General features: G+C 58.9%; 5 protein-coding genes across 5 annotated transcripts; 3 read left to right on the top strand and 2 right to left on the bottom strand.

Moving 5' to 3' along the window:
• The first annotated feature begins 3,831 nt into the window (after positions 1-3,831).
• On the top strand, positions 3,832-6,179 carry PHACADRAFT_253318 (uncharacterized protein). Its single transcript, XM_007394069.1, has 3 exons — positions 3,832-4,446; positions 4,501-5,059; positions 5,136-6,179. Exons 2-3 carry the CDS (start codon positions 4,502-4,504, stop codon positions 5,763-5,765), a joined length of 1,188 nt encoding a protein of 395 aa, XP_007394131.1. The 5' UTR covers positions 3,832-4,446; position 4,501; the 3' UTR covers positions 5,766-6,179.
• Positions 6,180-7,075: 896 nt separating this feature from the next.
• PHACADRAFT_253316 (uncharacterized protein) lies at positions 7,076-9,032 on the bottom strand. Its single transcript, XM_007394068.1, has 7 exons — positions 8,916-9,032; positions 8,638-8,774; positions 8,161-8,580; positions 7,936-8,090; positions 7,733-7,880; positions 7,546-7,645; positions 7,076-7,471 (listed from the first exon to the last, which is right to left on the bottom strand). Exons 2-7 carry the CDS (start codon positions 8,713-8,715, stop codon positions 7,434-7,436), a joined length of 939 nt encoding a protein of 312 aa, XP_007394130.1. The 5' UTR covers positions 8,716-8,774; positions 8,916-9,032; the 3' UTR covers positions 7,076-7,433.
• A 2,914-nt stretch (positions 9,033-11,946) lies between these two features.
• PHACADRAFT_253315 (uncharacterized protein) lies at positions 11,947-12,605 on the top strand. The gene is made up of 3 exons (XM_007394067.1): positions 11,947-12,263; positions 12,327-12,384; positions 12,443-12,605. The coding sequence occupies exons 1-3, from the start codon at positions 11,958-11,960 to the stop codon at positions 12,484-12,486; spliced, it is 408 nt and encodes a 135-aa protein (XP_007394129.1). The 5' UTR covers positions 11,947-11,957; the 3' UTR covers positions 12,487-12,605.
• A 1,299-nt stretch (positions 12,606-13,904) lies between these two features.
• Positions 13,905-15,052, top strand: PHACADRAFT_183026 (uncharacterized protein; the record flags this gene model as incomplete). Its single annotated transcript, XM_007394066.1, has 3 exons — positions 13,905-14,144; positions 14,208-14,838; positions 14,964-15,052. 3 exons carry the CDS (start codon positions 13,905-13,907, stop codon positions 15,050-15,052), a joined length of 960 nt encoding a protein of 319 aa, XP_007394128.1.
• Positions 15,053-15,438: 386 nt separating this feature from the next.
• Positions 15,439-16,478, bottom strand: PHACADRAFT_183025 (uncharacterized protein; the record flags this gene model as incomplete). The annotated part of the gene is made up of 3 exons (XM_007394065.1): positions 15,439-15,685; positions 15,760-15,915; positions 16,000-16,478. 3 exons carry the CDS (start codon positions 16,476-16,478, stop codon positions 15,439-15,441), a joined length of 882 nt encoding a protein of 293 aa, XP_007394127.1.
• Positions 16,479-17,390: the final 912 nt, after the last annotated feature.

The following is a 17,390-nucleotide window of genomic DNA, read 5'->3' as shown; positions in this document are numbered from 1 at the left end:
ACCCGCTATATGTATTCAGCCATACATTGAACTATGAGGCATGGTCGCTCTTGTGTATGTCGCGTTATTACCAAGTCCTGATAATACGCAGCTCATCGTTTTCCTTTTCAGGCCTTGTGGCCTACGAGCTCGTCATAACACTTGACCAAGAAATCGCCGCGGTGTGGAAGAAGAAATTTACGGCCACGTCACTGCTGCTGCTGGGCGTCCGGTGGCTTATGCTTCTGAACACGATTGCAGAGGCTCTGCCAGTAGGGCCAAAGTGGTGTGAGTCCGTGTATGCTGCTGAGCACTAGCCCCAACAATTCACTTACCCGATGGTGTCGCCATCATCCAGGTGTGCAGTCCTCGTTTTCGGAGATCACTCCCTGAAAAACCATATTTTTATCTATGTTCAGGTGCCGATTTATTAATATATTGGATAAAGTCGCGTTCTTCCTGATCACCATTCTAATCGCATGTGAGAATAATCACCACCGACTTGTCTCGGACTGACCGTTCATGTAGTATTCTCCGCTCTGCGTGTGTACGCGCTGTGGCAAGCGTCAAGGTTGAAGCATGCATTCCCCGTCATCATACTCATTCTCGGGTTGGTCCCAGTCGGAACAAACCTTGTGAGGCGTCTTCTTATGAACTAGTCAACTGTTTTTATTGAGTTTCTTCTAGTACGTTGAGATTCAAACCACAGCTGTGTACGCTGAACTTCCGCTCTTCTCAACCTGCGAAGCAGTCGACGACCTCTCACCAGAACTCAACACCATGTGAGTGTGGACCTACGCCACCAGTCCTTCGTGCACTGATTGATGTTCTTTAGATGTACGTCTGCCGCGAGGCTTATATTTACACTCTGACGCCTTCCCGCACATCTATGTAGTGCTCTACCTCACAAGAGGCAGTGCAGTTGCTGCTGATATTCTCGTGCTCGTGCTGACGTGGATCAAGTCATTCAACCAGCTGAAGGAGCTACGGAGATTCAAGTTCGGCTTGTCTGCCTCAACCGTGCTTCTACGAGACGGTGCGTATACCAACGACCGCTTTCTCTTTCCCATGCATAATACAATTCATGTTTTTCGCTGTAGGCACGATTTATTTTATGTAAGCCAGGCGTGGAGAAAGTAAACAATGATATTCGTCCCTTCTAACGTACAATCTTCAATCTCTAAGTGTCATTTTAGCAGTAAATCTCTTGCAAATCCTGACATACTCAACTACTCCCAACATGGTAATTAGTGAAACACGCTCTGTTCTAAGCAGGTTCTGATTTTGTGCAGGGAACCTACGCGGAGAGCTTTCTCCAAATAATAGTGCGAGTTCTACAAGTCTGTACATCAGAAATACTCACCGGTCAGATGTCGCCGATTACAGCCACCGCTCCTGTTACAACGCTTCATGTTGAACCTCCGTCAGCTCCATCCTGCAAATGACGAGAGCAGTCTCGATACACCAAGCCCTTCCCGGCTCTCCATAGTATTCAGAGTACCGTCTGATTTTCTCGGGAATATCGGAGAGCCTCTGCACTTTGGCCTATCTGAGACCTACGGCGACGGCGACGGCGAGAACTACTATCCGGTAGAAGAAATGGAACACGAACTTGCAGACGATTCCACGCCGTGGCGAGACCCGTCGGCAGGTACGCTCTGGAACGGCTCTGGTGCTGCAGTCAACTAAATATGCAGGTGAAGAGGACAGCGTCGTCTCATCCGCTTCCTCACAAGGAATGCCTCTGAAGAATCTGGGGCCCCTCAGGCCGGAGGATGAGGTACGTGCTGTAAGTTCAGCTCTCTGGTGCCTCGCACAGCTAAGCATGCGTATGCAGGAGTTGTTGAGCGAACGGTAGCCACCATGGTACGCAGATAGTTAGAAAGACCAGCCCACTTGCAGGTTGATTCTGGCTCTGAGATAAATAGCCATTCGTACTTCTCGTAGAACAACTGCCCAGCCCTCCCCTGTAGCAAGCCTATGCTCTTCGTGCCGATTTCGCCGAGAATATGTATTTTATCACTACATTCTCTCGCATGTACTGGGCAAGTACTGGGCGTGCGAGATTTATTCAAACGACTTATGTGACCTTGGCGACGAGTCGCTTGAACGTGGCTCAAAGATGAGAAAGTTGGTGTGAGCATTTTCGCAGCAGACGACGGGACCACATCCCGTGTTCTCCTGTACTGTTAACTGATAGGACCTAGCATGAGTTTATGAGCCAGTCCTTGGTCCATGACTGAAGCAACACCACGGCGGTATGATTGACCATCCTACCTTGATTGCGCTGGTACGGTAGCTGTTTAAGAATGAACATGGCACTGTTTGCGCTCTCTCGGGCTGGTAGGCGCCATTTGAACTCGGGTCGTCCTGCGGGGATACCCTGTTCCATGGGCGCCAGGGCGTCAGGTAATGGGACGTGTTTCAACCGTTAGTGGCAGGCCAGGTATCTTGATTACGCGGATTAATGGGAACGCCGCGGACGCCGCAGGTAAGGGAGCTGTACGTGGTCGCAAAGGTGTGTAGCGCCTATGTGGTAGTGTGGTGGTGAACCTGATTGCATCGACTTCGAGCCGCTCAGGGTGAGAGGTGTAGCACACATGCGTCTTCTGGTCCCCACTATGATCATCAGGCTCGTGTAATTCGTATTTCCCGAGCTTAACATGAAAGCACTGCACAGGACGACCAAGATGTCCTGGAGGTGGCATTCGGTCGGTATCTGCAGTTCTTCTTGAATGCGTCTGCTCTGTAGAATGTTAGCTACCTTTTCTGTCGGTAAGTTCTATCAGTTGCCGATGGGATGGCAAAACGACCTGGAATCACCTTCAAGGAAATGTCGCGGTTGGCTGTTCCTAGACGCCCGAACTGGCGGTGGCGTGAGGCGACTAGGGTTAGGGTTACGGCAGCTCGCTTAGACTGGGTGCGCGACTGCTCGTCTTTGTCGAACAGACACTGATCGAGGGTCTCTCCGCCCATTAGGCTTTGTGGCGCTGTTATCTCTTCATCTTCTGCCGATCGTATTGCCGAGCAAGTTTCAACGCCCACTACCTGATTCTTCCAACTTTATCCAAAACGAAACCTCCCCTTGAAGGCCTCGGATACGCGGTTAGTATCCTAACTTACCCTCTCGTTCGAACTGCAGATTTAGCCCATCTCCAGAGACCTTTGGTGTCCCTACGAATTTAATTTACTTTCTTTAGCCATACCACCGAGTGACCGACTCCGACTTTCACTTAATCCCCTTCGCGCTGGTTATGTCCCGGCTTGCCGGTGCATTGAAGGAATCGATGGGGTTCGCCTCCAATGATGGTGAAATCGAATTATAGCCAATTGCTCAATAACGTATACCCATCGATTTTACCAGCAGCATACGCAAATTGTGCGCCGCAAAGAGGAAGTCAGGTGCAGGGTTGCCGGATCGCGAAGTTTGAGGGTGAGCGATCCTACCGCATTATCTCACGTCCATCTTTCTGCTTTCGGATAGATCTAAGCTTATTTAGCCCCATTTGACTCCCAGGCTAGTTTTCTTCCTGATGCTAGGGGTGAGCGGTTTCTCGTGAGTTTCGCCTATCCTTTTGGTAATAGCCGCTTATAATTGATATTCCTCGTAGTTCGCGCTGTACTATTCTGCGATAAACATTTGATTTCAGCTTCGACCTTGTGGCGTTAATTCACACGTGAGTCACGTCAATAGAGTTTGTAGTCGTGATGACAACATTCTTTCCCACCACCCGCCCTACTCCCTGCAGGTTCGCCAGGTCACGCTTCTGATAAGCTCATCAGTCTTCTGTCCAGAAAGGCTCGTTCGCTTATATTTCATATGCTTGAGAATCTCACGGTCTCGGGCTGCAGGTGAGCCTGCGCGACATGTCCTGTGGAGCTGCCCTCGACACCCAAGTACCCATGGCCCACGGCATAACGTCAACAGACCTCTTGCACGGAACGAAGCACGGTGCGCTATCTAGGCTTCTGCCTCGCGTTCACATCTGGTAGCAACTCTGGCAGGGTTGGGCGTCGGGCACCGCGGAACACATCGCCAAATTGCACATTGCAGCACCCACGAGCATGAAGACGGCGTACGCTTACTCCACCCCGTTCCTCACGCTCTGACATGTCGGCAGGTGACCCTCATCTGGAACCTCCAGTTTGCCAGGTAGATCGTCACCTAAAGGAAGTTCATTAACCTACCTTGATATGTTCTTCAGTTCTGCAACGCGCCCGAAACGAGGCAGGCTCAGGGTTTCTCACAGCGCTGCGGCACCATTTTGTGCCTAGGGTCACCGTGCTCAAATAGCTCAAGCTTGAAGACGGCAGACACAGGAGGATTGCCACCTCCCGTGTGCTGGCATACGGTGCTACCCTTCGCCCCTTCTCCGCGACACTTCCACTGTGACACCACCTTGCACTCGGAGTCTTCGCTTTCGACTCTTCCTTATTCCGCTCCAATTTTTTTTCGGGAATGTCGAGGTGCGTTGTGGGCTGGTGCCAAAGCGCAGAAAGGCACTAAAGCAGAGTTTGCAGAATGGAAGAGAACTCACACCGCTGGTCCGAGGTTATCCCGCCGCATACGGCGCTCAGCTTTGCGGCCTTTTGGGATCCCGAAGAGGGTCTCGTCACCTTTTCCGGCGGCGAGCTGCTGAACGCAGATCTCGAAGACTTGCCCAGTCTGCGAGATATGCCCCTGGACGCGACCGAGGCTCGCTCACAGATTATCACCCTCGATGGGCTCTCGCTCGCGCTCTCCAGCATGATGCTCGACACGGCGGGCCTGCCGCGGGCCAACCGCGTCCAATTCTCCGCCAATGCACTCGACGAGGGACAATCAATGCTAGACCCTTACATGCGCTACCTCGAGGCACGGCGAAAAGAGGCTGTGCGCCTTGCCGAGGAAAAGGCGCGGCGGCGGAAGCAGAGAATCGTGCCGCTCGACTGGGCCCAGTTGCGGAACCGCATCTTGCGGCCGTTCAGCAGCAGTGCACACGACGGCGAGAGCGAGGTCACGTGCGACGGCATTTTCGAAGAGGCGCCCAGAACGGCGTGCACGACCACGAGCGCGCCCATGCTCGTGCATCTCAACCTGGTGTGTGTGCGCTTTGTCCCGGCCTGGAGCCGTTCCCCCGTTGTACGCACCGCTGACCCCGCATCACGCCTCCCAGAAATCCGCGTTTTCAATGACGACGACCTCGACCACGGGCTACGTCGACGTCGACACGCCCTCCGTCTACTCCCAAGACGACTCCTCCGAGGCCTGGTCGACGCTCCACGAGCCCGCCCCGCACACCTGTCCGAACCGGCCGGCAGACACGCGGCGCCGCCTGCGCAAGCAGCGGCCGCCGGGACCGCTGCCCGGCGACTCTGCCCCCGCGAGCCCCGACGAGGTGCTCGCGCGGCCGGCGTACAACCACATGACGGGCCTCGCAGAGGGGGGCGGCACACCGACGGGCCCCGCAGAGTCTCTCGCGCGAGGCGTGCGCCGGCTGCGCTCGCTGCCCAGGATATCGACGAAGGTCCCGCGCGGCGCCGAGCCGTCCCCGACGACGTCCGCGAGCGACTCGACGACGGTAGTGCCCTTTCCGCCTATGCCACCCCTGCCACCGGTGTCGCCCCTGTCGCCCGGGAGCCCGGCGCGCACGCACAGCGGCGAGAAGACGACGACGCTGCGGACGCTCCGGAAGCCGCGGTCGGTCACGAAGCTCGTGCGCGAGGGCGTCGAGCGGTTGCGGTGCCACGGGAGGACCTCCGTCAGCAGCTGGCGGACGGACGAGTGGGAGAACATCTTCGTATAGCGGAGCGGGCGCGGGTGCGCCTCGCGCTGTGGACGATATTAATTTTTTTCTTCTTTTTTTCTTGCGCCTCGCCGGTCCATCGAGGTGCATGCACGGACACTCGCTCAGGTGACGGCTGCCCGAATTTGTAGTGTCGCGGCTCGAGGACGCACGCCGTGCCGGCTCCGCCCCTTTCTCACCTAGAATGAACGATGCGGTCGATGTTTTGCAATCCCCGTCTTTCTTTGCACGCCCTTCGCCTTCTTCTGCCCTTCGTCTCCTTCTGCCCTTCTCTTGGGAGACTAGAAGATCCTCCTTCCGAGCTTCTTTTCATATTCCTGGTGACGCAGCACGCTTCGCGTCAGGCCTGGCCTGTTTGTATACGACCGCACGACGAGCACGAGAATTGTATATCACGAGCACTGTGTATATCACCGACTGGATGTTGAGATAGCGATCATTTCATGTGTCTGCGTACTGCCCCCTCGCAATGCTGCTATACAAATTGTATATTGTGGATCTGATGGGGCCAGCACAGGCCGCCTTGTATTTGACCGACGGTCGTGTCTTGGATTCATAACCGTCCCGCGAGGCTCCCACTGGATTACGGCATGCTTTGTCGCATAATGGCGGCGGCAGGCAGCGGCACGGTGCTCGAGCAAAATTACACTTGGGATCCTGGCCATGCAAGATTGTCGACTTCGCTTTCTCGAGCCTTGGTTCACCCCACCTCGTGGACCCCACGCCGTCGAGCCACCGAGTGGGCCGCCGCAGGAGGCGCCTCTGACACCGGGTTGAGTCGCGCGCGCTCTAACGGTCGCAGGGCCCACGGTCGTTGTCGAAATAGACCCAGCTTGCCAGGGCAGACTGGACAGTCAGGGGTGCTTCACTGACTTACAGACAGGTGGACGAGACCTGAGGCACCTCAGTGCCCGTTGACGTTGCCGGTGCTTCCGCACAGCGAACCCGGAGACCTGCCAAGGATGGCCCTGCACGGTAGAGCAGGATCGTCACGGACACATTACAACAGCCATGGTCAAGTCCAGGACCCGACTGTATGCTGACGAGCAGCGCTCGCAGACCTAAGGCAGCGCTCCTCCAGGGTTGAACCGCACCACCCCAACTACGCGTCGACGTCGCTGGGTCTTTCCGCACGCACCCGGGGACCCTGCACAGATCCAAGCCCTGCGCAGCACCAACAGGACCACCGCCATTGGCACCACAGGACCACCACATCGGCTACATCCCAACAACGACACACTCAAGTCCAGCACCGCAAGAGTGCACTGACGCGCAGCGCCCGCACCCGGCGAACGCAACATCAGGTGTAAGACAGCAAAATCCATACAAATATCGCTTCGGTGACACCAAAAACAAGTACACGGGCAGGTATTGGTCGACATGTGCGAGGGTACGCATCCACCCCCGCGACGAGGCTGCAGGATCGTCCCGCGGTGGCCTCCCCTCCTTCCCTGTTCAGGCTGGTCCGCGGTGGGTCAAGGTAGCGCGCGCGTGTGTGTCCAGAGCGGGAAAGAGAGAGCGGGTTAAGCGGTGGCGCGTCCTGGACGAGCACAGCAAGGGGGGAGGGGGACGGGGACGGGGAGGGAGGTGCTACAAATAATTATCGTACAAGATATTACGCATGACAAGAGCGGCGGGCGTTTTTGTTCGTCTGTGGACAGGCGTGTGTCACCGGCCGTAGTAGTACGGGTCTTCTTCCCAGGACTCTGCACGAGCGGGGAAGAGGAGGCCGGCTGTTAGCACTTTGGAGCGCAAGTGGCGGACGGAGGCTGAGACGCACCTTCTGTTATGCTCCGCCACGCGAGGTGCAGCACGCCGACGGCGGCGGTCTCGAGGACCGTCGCGACAAAGGACCCGTCGATCTTGGCGGGCGTGACACCCTGCGGGGGGAGAGGAGGCGAGGCGGACGTAGGTCAGCGCGCGGAGGCGGGGCTGTGGGGAGCCACCGACGAGACAGAAACACTCACTTTGCAGATGACCTTGTTGAGGAGGAAGTAGTCGAGCTGGCTGAGGATGAAGAGCACGGCGGCGAGGACGTAGTACCAGATGGGCCGGATCTCGTTCAGCATGCCGAGGACGATGTACAGCATGAGGGCGAAATACAACAGGGCGGCGCTGCAGGAGTCGCGTGAGCCCCGGGGCAACGCCTGCATTCAAAATAAAAACGTACGCTCCAGGCCAGATCGTCGTCAAGACGAAGAGGGGGACGCTGTGCAGCGCGTCGGGCGGGTTCGAGGGCCCGAACACGGAGGTGAACGAGAAGGCGACGTCGAGCGCGATGTACGTCGTGGCGACGACGAACGCGAGGATGAAGAACGAGAACGGCTGCACACGGGGAGAAAAGGTCAGGGTTGAGTTGCGGTCCGCGCGCGACACAGGGCCCGTGGCGACTCACGATCAGCGAGCTCAGCGTGCCGTCCTCGACCACCTGCGTGCTGACAATGGCCGTTCCAAGCAGCGTCCAGAACGTCGCGGCCACCGCTCCCGCATGTATCGCCGTGAGGACCGTGAGGGCGTCCGAGCCCTGCTCGAGGAAGGCCCCGGTGGTGAGGATCTGGAGCAGGAGGGTCAGGAGGTAGCACCCGAGGAAGATGCGGAACTCGGTTCTGCCCACGGCCGCCTTGCGGCGGCCCGTGATCCAGGCGAGGTAGGCGACGAGGAAGATGCTGAGGCCGCAGGCGATGATGTTGGCGATGTTGGCGACGGAGCCGTTCGTGCCGGCGAGGGCGATGCCGCACTCGGGATTCACGCCAACGGGAGCGGTCTTGGGGTTCGCAGAGAGACCCTGGAGGACGGAGGAGCTGTGATGTTGGAGCTGATGGATTGTTGAAGGATCAGGGAGAGGGCAGAACGCAAAAGTGGTGGCACATACTTGATGGTAGAAGAGATTACACCAGGGATAACTTGGGGTATCTCGGCAGAGGGAACTGAAGTCCCCGAAGCTGACCATGGAGGACGATGAAGGGTATTAAACAGAGAGAGGGATATCAGCAGAGGCGCGGGGTATCGCTGGGACGTCGTAGCAGGTCGTGAAGGAGCGGTGTAGACGATACACACGGTGGTGTGAGCGCATGGGCAAAGTCCAAAACCGACGGGAAAACTCGAGATCAGACAATACGAAATAGGAAATGTTGATTTGACTCGACTGACCCACACCAGTCGGCGAAACGTGCCACGCGAAGAGTACAGACAGAAAAAAGGAGCGACTGGAGACGAGGGACAGCGGGAGACGGTGAGGCAAGCCTCGAGTACAACGTCAAGCACAGCGAGCACAGCGCGGAGACAAATGAAGGCCCATCAACCGGGGCGCTAACTCAGTGCACGGTAACCACGTGGCGACATCCGGGGGCAGAGCGTGAGAAAGCGCGACGCCAGGGCGGGAATCGAGCGCTGTCTGAGCTCTGGGGTACTTGGCTCTTGAGGCAGTTCAAGGCAGACTGGGAGTGCGTGTGCTCGAACACTGCGACTCGAGGCCCGCTGCGGGTGCGGCCTTCACGGGGAGCGTTGAATATTTGGCACATAGGTATATCATCTCCGACGTTAGCTACCCAGACTCGCGGATCAAATGCCCAGTTGGTAAGGTAACGCCTGGTGCAGCCGTCGACGGCAAGCATCGCGCAGTTGCTATGCACCCAGACCAGGATGCGCGAACTTACTCACTCTCCATATCAGGGAGTGGCCAGTGATGGCGTCATTCTGGCAAGCGCCTGTTCTCATTGGCTGGCCAGCACGGGAGGCCGCCAGTACGGTATTGCATGGCAAGTCAATGTCTCTGTGATGCTCTACCTCGCTCGCTGTCAATTCTGACTCGCAGTTTGCTCCAGCCATCGACAGATGACGACATCCTCGAGTCTTTCTCACCGTCCAGGCAGCGACCGAGCGGGAGGCGTGTGCTCCTGTCATGCGAGGTGGGATCCTGACGTCGCCTATGGGGGACGTCGGCCGATTGAGGCAAGTGCCCCACGACAAAGTCTGACATCACTCGACTTCTACTGGAATATTCGCATCCAGGTCGGGACGTAGCGCCGTCCATGCACGTCCTCTGCCGTCAACCGCACTGGCCCTGCTCAAACGTCGCGAAAAAAAAAACCGACGATGCGCGATGCTCTTTGCGGAAACACGTTGGCGCCGTGCTGTCCGTATGGATCGGGGCAGCCATCGGGGGTCCTCGTCTCGGACAAATTGCCCATTGAACGGTGAGATCTCACGGTACGCCGTTCGTGGCTACGCACCTTCCGAGCATCGCCCACTGGTTTCTTTCTGCTCGAAGCGTAGCGCAAGCCCAGTGACTCTGTGACCACCCCAATCCTGGAGGCCGAAGACTGATTGCCTGTCTCTCGGCCTACTATTGCCACCTACGCCTCGTTGTTCGCACGCTTGCAGGTTCCTTCGCCCGGCTATCTATCCAGCCACATCACACAGAACATGCGAAGTTGGCAGTCTGCTGCTAGCTGCCTCGCCACATGCCATACCACGCGTGCCGCTCCCTTCAGAGTCCGAATGACCACTCGGTGTGCATAGCCTACTGCCGGACGCTGTAGACTGCTGGTGCACGGGTCGTTCACCAAGCCTCGATCAGACGTAAGTTGATTCGCGCCAATACAGTCCACTGAGCGCGAGGCTTACACATCTCCAGCTCTATACAGTTGCTAATTGCAGACCCTTGTCGCCCGGCCGCGCAGGACGCGTGGTTGCCTGATGGCTCGGCCCACGGTGAAGATTGGCTTCGATGATTTGCAAATCGGTCATCTGTCCTGCTGCTTCCATACACGTTCGATCTCTGGTCTCGCAGATAACCTTCTAGGTGTGTTTTTCTTCCGCCCTTCTCGATCTTTCCTCCTTCCAGATGTCTCCTGCGCCCCGATAGCGATGTCATTTTTTTTATTTCGCGGCCTGCGCACGCTTGGAACGCAGCTCGGCGTCCGAACACCCCGCCTCGCTCAAGTCGCACACGGCTGCACGTCTCGGACCCTTCCAGAACACCGTGCGCGATTCCCGCCTGCCACTTCGGACCCTTGGGCACCATTCATTCGAGCACAGCACGGCTCGCGCAGCGGAACAGCCAGGGCCAAGAGCCTCAGGGTGCAGCAACCCGCTTGCGTGGGCCGACGTCCTGCGCCTTTTCGCATAGCAACGGCGTAAACCGGTCAGCGAGAACGCGGTCCGTGACCGCGGTGTTTTTTTTTTTTCCTTTCTTTCTTGCAAGGCCTCGAGGCCACGCGCAGAGGAACAACTCGGCGCGATCGTCGCAACCGCGGAGACCCACCTCCCGTCCGTCCGCGGAGCGCGGCGTGACGTGTGCGCTTGGCTGGCACACCAAGCAAGCAGCGTCGCGCGACGTACGGCGTCCGGGAGCGGCTCCGGGCCCGCCTCTTGGCGCAGCTAGTCTCCTGCAATGCGGAGCATCCTGCAGGGCAACCGCCTCCCCGATCCCTTGTTATGGCGTGCGGCGCGCGGCGCTGTCATGTTCTGACTCCCGTACGTGCAACGCTAGCGCGTCTGCATGCGATGCCCAGCTCTTCGGATCAACCGTTTTTTTCTGCTTTGTGGCGCATGGGTGGCAGCCCTCTGTCGCGGAGGCGGAGCCCCCGGGTGGCGGAGCTCCGCGGCGCACAGCTCGCAGTGCACTTCTGACCAGCTCACGAGGCCCGGGCTCCTTCCTTTCCTCGTCTCTTTTTCTTTCCTTCACCCGCCAACAAACTCTGGCGGTGCGCCGCGACAGGCACCTGGAACATAGAAACTGCGGCACGCGTACAGCACAACACCGTGCAGTTCCTGAGACTCGATGCCGAGAACATGTCGGGTGGCGTGTGGTAAACTGTGTCTAGGCCGCGCTCTTAAACACATGTAATGTCCGCATCTATGCTAGTCCCCCCCGACGACAAATATCACGTTTAGTCGTCCGAAAATCACGCAGCGGCCACTCGACGGCTCAAACGAGCCTCACGTCCTATAAATAAAATTTTATGCAAGCTCAACAGCTCGCGAAATGAATGTCCTCTGCCGAAAACATATGTCTAGGCTGGCCACGAAATAGAAGAGCCACAAGCGAAACTAGGACCGAGGAGTAAAGCTGTGCGCGCTCGTCCAGGAGACCCACGCTGTGCTTAGTCAGCATTCTTCTTTGGGAAACGGCCCCAATCGCGCGTCTCGTCTCGTTCGCGTCGAACCCATCCGCGTCCTTGCGCAGGAATGTCCGTCCCACCCGTGCCGACGAGCTCAGTGCCTCCACCACCGGAGGCGAAGGCCCCAGCGTCGCAGCAGCCCGCGGCGACGGCGCCGTCTCCGGAGATGGAGCAGACCCTCGCGTCCTTGACGTCGCACCGGTCGGTGCTCGGCTACATGCTCCTCTCCCGCGGCCACCCCGTCACCATCATCCGGCACTCCGGCGTCGTCTTCGAGGGGGAGCAGGGCAAGAAGTACGCGCACATGATAGGCCGCGTCGTGGACAGCGTGCAGGGCGGGCTGGAGGAGGTCAGCGGCGACTCTGGCGACACCGTAAGTGGCCTAGCTTGCCCCCGTCTCGCGTTCGAGAATGTTCTTCCTTGAGGACACACACAGGACGAAGTACGCTTCATGCGCATCCGAACAAAGCGCCACGAGCTGATGATTTCACCCGGTGCGTTGCCTTGCGGACTTGGCGTGCACAGCCCTCATCTTGGACTCCCTTACTGCAGACGGACGGTTTCTCCTGGCAGTGCTGCACGACCCGACGTCCTGAAGTGCCAAGTGCATCCCGTCTCCATCGTGCATCGATCGTCCGTCACGCGTTTTCGTTCTATACCCATGGACATCGTGTACAGTACAGCTCGCACACCAGCATCTGCGATCCCCAATAGCTGAGATCACGTCATTGCGGGGCTTTTTGCGCGCGCCTCAAAGGTTCAAGAAAGGCCTCACATGAACCCCGTTTCAGGCTTTCGTAAGACACCAGGCACTCCTGGCGCATGTGCCGTGCAACCGCCCACGGTGCCGACTAGTGGCACTCTAGCGTATCGCGGCGCAAGCCTGGGCCATTTGTCCAGACGTCGTCTCAATATAGTGGCCAGTCTAATCTTTCACGTCGCGCGCGACACCCCAGTAAGTCGTTGACAGAATGTCTTTGATCGGCACGAGATTACGATCTGCGCTGTTTGATCCACAGAGCCCATGCCTCCGCTCAGCCCGCGCCGAGCTGTAGGTCTGGGTTGGGAATGAGACACGTAAAGAGGCCCTCTGTGGCTCGCTGGGCCCGCCGTTTGGGGACACGTTTTCTGCGAGCCGGAACGGGCCCATCGCGCGGGCCTAGTCTCATATTCACATTGCTGGTGCCCTTCAAAAGCTTATTTCTCTGCTGCGATCTCGCTGTCGAGGCCGGGCCCCATGTCACGGACCAATGACGGCCAGGCCTGCCATCCTGGTCTTTCCGCATCCATCAGCAGGCGCTGATGGGACATGTTGGCCAGGAGACTATGCTTGCGTGTCCAAGACACCGACGCAGGCAGAACTTTCTCTCCCGTCGTTTCCACAGATAGAGTTATCAGACTTCGAGATTCCTGTTTGAGGGCTATCAAATCGTAAATTGTTGTGCGAGAATCCGCCACGCCTGAGCCGGTCGATACGCCAATCCTTTGTCCTGTCACGGACCACCGCCGCGCCCGCACGCAGCTAGGAACGTCCTGAGCGACGATTATTTCGCCCCCGCTGCCTCGGGTCGAGGTCGGGGAAAAAGGCTCGAGATCAACGGGGCGGCTGACGGAGTGACTGAAAGCTGACATGCGCTCCGCGCCACGGAAGCTATTCGTCAGGACCCTCTCTGCGGATCGCTGGCCCAGATCTGAACGATCGACAACAAACGGCAGTTGCGCTTCGCCAGGGTCAGACGGCGACTTTAAGAAGGGGCGCGTGCGCGACATGGCCCAATCTTCCTCGAGCTCACGCAACCCTCAGGTTCCTTCGCCAGCGTCGTCGGCAACGTGCCACTGTCTCATTGGGACTGCTTGATTAACACGTTGGCCCACACCGTCCACGAGGACTTCTCGAGGAGACGGCTCTGGACTCCCAAACGTGACTCGCATCTCGTTCCGAACTCCACGACGCTTGCGAGCCCCAGGTATGTAAGTCGCTTCTCATCATATCTCACATTCCTGCCTTTTCCTCATGCCTCCCTCTAGGCCTGCCAGGTCTTTTGCAGTCTCGATGCCGCTCGACATCCCTCGCAGCGACGATCCGTGGAACCTCAGGCCGTACGACGTGCCTTGGGGGCCCTCATACTACCAGTACAAGCCGGGGAAGCTGCCGGGTCACGACGGCGACTGTCTCATGTTGCGCTCGCCCACGCCAATCGAGCAACGACGGACTGCCATCGCGTGCAGGCACTGTCGCCAGCGAAAAGCCAAGGTGCGCATCCCCACGTCGCTCTGTCCCACGAATGACGTCCCAACCCCCACCTCTCGCTGACAGTGCAGCGGCGACCAACCCGCCTGCAGCCGCTGCGCATACAGCGGTCGCAAGTGCGTGTATCCCGAAGAGCGGCGCCCACAGCCCGCTAACAAGCCAAGGGCCTCCAAGACCGCGCGCGACATCCTCTCCGATTCCTTCCGCCGCGACTCGTCGATAAGCCTCGCGTCCACCAGCACCGACTCTTCCGAGTCGTCGTCCGAGGAAGTGTACGCCAAGGAAGAGGACGACAGAGACGCCGAGTCGTACCTGCTGTACGATATGAGGTCGGAGGGCCACCTGCAGCACTGGCCGCCGTACTGCACCATCGACTCTCCCCGCAGCGAGTACTCGTCGCCCCCCTCGACGGCGTACAGCGAAGTCGACTACGACGTCGTCGTCGGCGGCGGCGGCGGCTCGCAGACGTACTTCGACTATCACGAACCCGGCGCCTCGACATCAACGCCGTCAACGCTGTCCGCGGCCATCTACGCTCCCAGGCCTGTGCACCCCTCAGCTGCACCACCTGATCTCGCGTATCCCCATTCAGAGATCGTGCCGCAAGTTCCCGGAGAACCTGTGCGATCGCCCCCAGGCTTTCCCGATCGTCCCCGCCAATCACGATTGGGGGGAGGTGGCCGCCTGTCAAAACACAGTGCGCCCTCCCCGATGCTGTGCTCTCGCCCGAGGACGCGCTACCGGACGCCCCGGCGTCTCGGCCGTGCCGCCCTCAGCAGCACTCTCTCTCTCTCTCTCTCTCTCTCTGAGCTCGGTATGCAGCCGGGCGGGAGAAGTGCGAGTACGTCAAAGTTCCCCAGTGCCCGGACCCTGTGCGAGGGCAGCGCACCTGCCAGCTCGACCCCCCATGACATTCGTGCAATGATAGGGTCGCCGAGGGTGGCGCACGCTCGCGACCGTGGGTGGAAGCAGAAGCAGCAGCAGCAGCGTACGAAGGGGGAAGAGAAGTGTTCGGGAAAAACGGCGAATTATTATGTACAAAATACCCTATGCCTGACTTTATGCTACATACGTTACACGACGTCTAATAAGCCCCTGGGCCGTGCAGAGGAGCTAGAATATGTGGAAGAGCCAATATACAGCGACGGACGGATGCTACCTGCGACGAGCGGCGCGGAATATCCAATGCGAGAGATGGAGAGCAAGCAGAGACTGTACGGGACGACTGGGACCAAAAGGAGAGACAGTAAAACAAGGGTCAAGACGAAAGAAGCCACAGAGAGAGAGATGATCAAGATCACATGGCCGCGCCGTGGGCGTAGAGCAGGCCGCCGGGCTGCTCGGCGTAGCAGGCGGCGTACGCAGATGCTCCGTTGTCGAGGACGTAGTAACCAGCACGGTCGTCGACATACCACGCTGCTGCCGCATAGGGCATCTGCAGCTCAGGCGGGACCGGGAACGGCGCCTGGGCCGCGTACCCGTAGCCCGCTTCGCTGAAACACGCGGACTGGGCGTCTGGCACGCCGACGTAGCTGTGCGAGTCGCTGGGGGGCGAGAGAGAAAGAAGGCGTGCGTGAGCCGAGACGGCGCGACAGGCGAAGAGGGACGGTGCACTCACGAAGGGACGAGAGAAGCCGCGGCAAGTTCCGCGCCGTCCGTGATCGATATGAACGTCTGCGGGGGGGCCCCTGCGACGGAGATGGGGCCCCCTGCAGATTCTGGTGCGCAGCCAGCAACAGCACCAGCAGCAGATTGCGCTGGCGGATCTTGGTAGCTGTTGGGCGGCAACTTGGCGTGGTGGATCGCACGCGAGATCGCCGTGGCAGGCAGCAGCCCCAAACAATAAACACAGGCTCACCGCGGGGAGGGGCAGGCTCGCGCTTTTTTACTGATTGGCGTGACGGGGACTTGACGGTCCACGTTCGGCACGCGCTCATGGCCTCTGGCCTCAGGGCCGCCGTCGTCCCTGCCCTCCCCCTGCGCGGGAGAGCGACGTCGTCGTTGCTGTCCTTGCCTCGTGCACCGCGCACAAAAGGAAAGGGGCAAAGCGGCGAACCAGGTACGGCCTCTTCGGCCAGCCCAGCCCAGCCGTCCGCTGGATACGAAATATCCCTGGCGGTGATTGTGGCAGGTGGGAAAAAATCTGGTGTTGGCACGCAGATCAGATCGAAACGTTAGCCCAGCAGGCACTTCGTCCTCGGTAGACTGGAGCCCGCAGACCGAGGGTTGGCCCAGCTCGTGCTCATGGCAAGGTTTGCGCGCGAAGTCTGGAGAAGGTGCTGCTCCCCAGACATGCAGCACACAAGCGGGGCTCGGGCTAGTAGAAGGTGATGCCATGGAGGTCAGAAACAGGCTGAACTGGGCAGGTGCAAAGAAATCAGACGCAAGAATGGCCTATTAAGGGCCGGCGTGGGGTCACTGCGAAGCACAAGTGCATCAAGCGACGTATACGCTGGTAGCCACGCTCTGTGGTCATGGGTGCCATCCAGCCGTTTCTGCACCGTTCTGCCGCGGGTTTCGAGCACGGTCTATCTGAGACATCTGCGCAGAATCAGCAACCAGGCTTCTTCAGCGCAGAGGATGGGTGCGGGCCAAGTGTTGGTTGGGTGCGCTCTAGAGAACCGGCGGCAGAGGTGTGTGATAGATGCTGACGGCACCCGAAAATATACAACTGAGGGCGCGTCGCGTCACGATTCCACGGGCGCACTATCGCCACGCGCGTGCCCGAGCTACGGCTTGCAAAGGCGCATCACAATCACAGGAAGCGTCTGCCCCGCTGACCCCGCTGGCCACGGCACCGCCGCCGCGTGGCTCGGGGAACTGACACGTCGGGCACGAAACACGCTCGATCTGGCAATAAACACGTAGCGCGCGCCGCGTCTTCTAGTTTCCAGGGTAGACTCTGCGGGCCTCCGGCGGTGCCGAACAGTTGCCAGGCAGGACACAGACGCGGGACCGACCAATGCCACCTCGCCCAGACGGACCCGAGGGCGCGCTGGTGGCGGCGCTAGTGGGACCAGCGGGGCCAACCGCGCGCGTGACGCCACAGCGCAATACGGTACAAAGCCCCGTCCAAATGCAGCTGGTGGCCCGCCGCGCGGCGTGCACTCCGCCCGCGGGCAAACTAGCGAGACTTGTTGCTGGCAAAAAAAGTTGCAAAACAGCTCGCCCTCGGCAATGGCAACGACGAACGGTGCCTGCGTGTGCCTCGCGGTGCGGGGAATGCACACCCCCTAACCGTCCAAGGGC

This window comes from Phanerochaete carnosa (assembly GCF_000300595.1).
Source record: "Phanerochaete carnosa HHB-10118-sp unplaced genomic scaffold PHACAscaffold_4, whole genome shotgun sequence".
NCBI classification, from domain to species: domain Eukaryota; kingdom Fungi; phylum Basidiomycota; class Agaricomycetes; order Polyporales; family Phanerochaetaceae; genus Phanerochaete; species Phanerochaete carnosa.
The sequence above is the reverse complement of the archived record's forward strand: the minus strand, read 5'-3'. Positions and strand labels throughout refer to the sequence as shown.

What these genes read in the sequence shown, in the direction of transcription:
- PHACADRAFT_253316 (XM_007394068.1), bottom strand. Translation starts at nt 8,715, where the DNA reads ATGGTCAGCTTCGGGGACTTCAGTTCCCTCTGCCGAGATACCCCAAGT. An exon ending in GTAATCTCTTCTACCATCAA is followed by an intron (nt 8,581 to 8,637) that starts GTATGTGCCACC and finishes ACAATCCATCAG; the next exon opens with CTCCAACATCACAGCTCCTC. An exon ending in GTGGCGGAGCATAACAGAAG is followed by an intron (nt 7,472 to 7,545) that starts GTGCGTCTCAGC and finishes CCGCTCGTGCAG; the next exon opens with AGTCCTGGGAAGAAGACCCG.
- PHACADRAFT_253315 (XM_007394067.1), top strand. Translation starts at nt 11,958, where the DNA reads ATGTCCGTCCCACCCGTGCCGACGAGCTCAGTGCCTCCACCACCGGAG. An exon ending in GCGGCGACTCTGGCGACACC is followed by an intron (nt 12,264 to 12,326) that starts GTAAGTGGCCTA and finishes GGACACACACAG; the next exon opens with GACGAAGTACGCTTCATGCG. An exon ending in CGAGCTGATGATTTCACCCG is followed by an intron (nt 12,385 to 12,442) that starts GTGCGTTGCCTT and finishes CCCTTACTGCAG; the next exon opens with ACGGACGGTTTCTCCTGGCA.
- PHACADRAFT_253318 (XM_007394069.1), top strand. Translation starts at nt 4,502, where the DNA reads ATGGAAGAGAACTCACACCGCTGGTCCGAGGTTATCCCGCCGCATACG. An exon ending in TGCTCGTGCATCTCAACCTG is followed by an intron (nt 5,060 to 5,135) that starts GTGTGTGTGCGC and finishes CACGCCTCCCAG; the next exon opens with AAATCCGCGTTTTCAATGAC.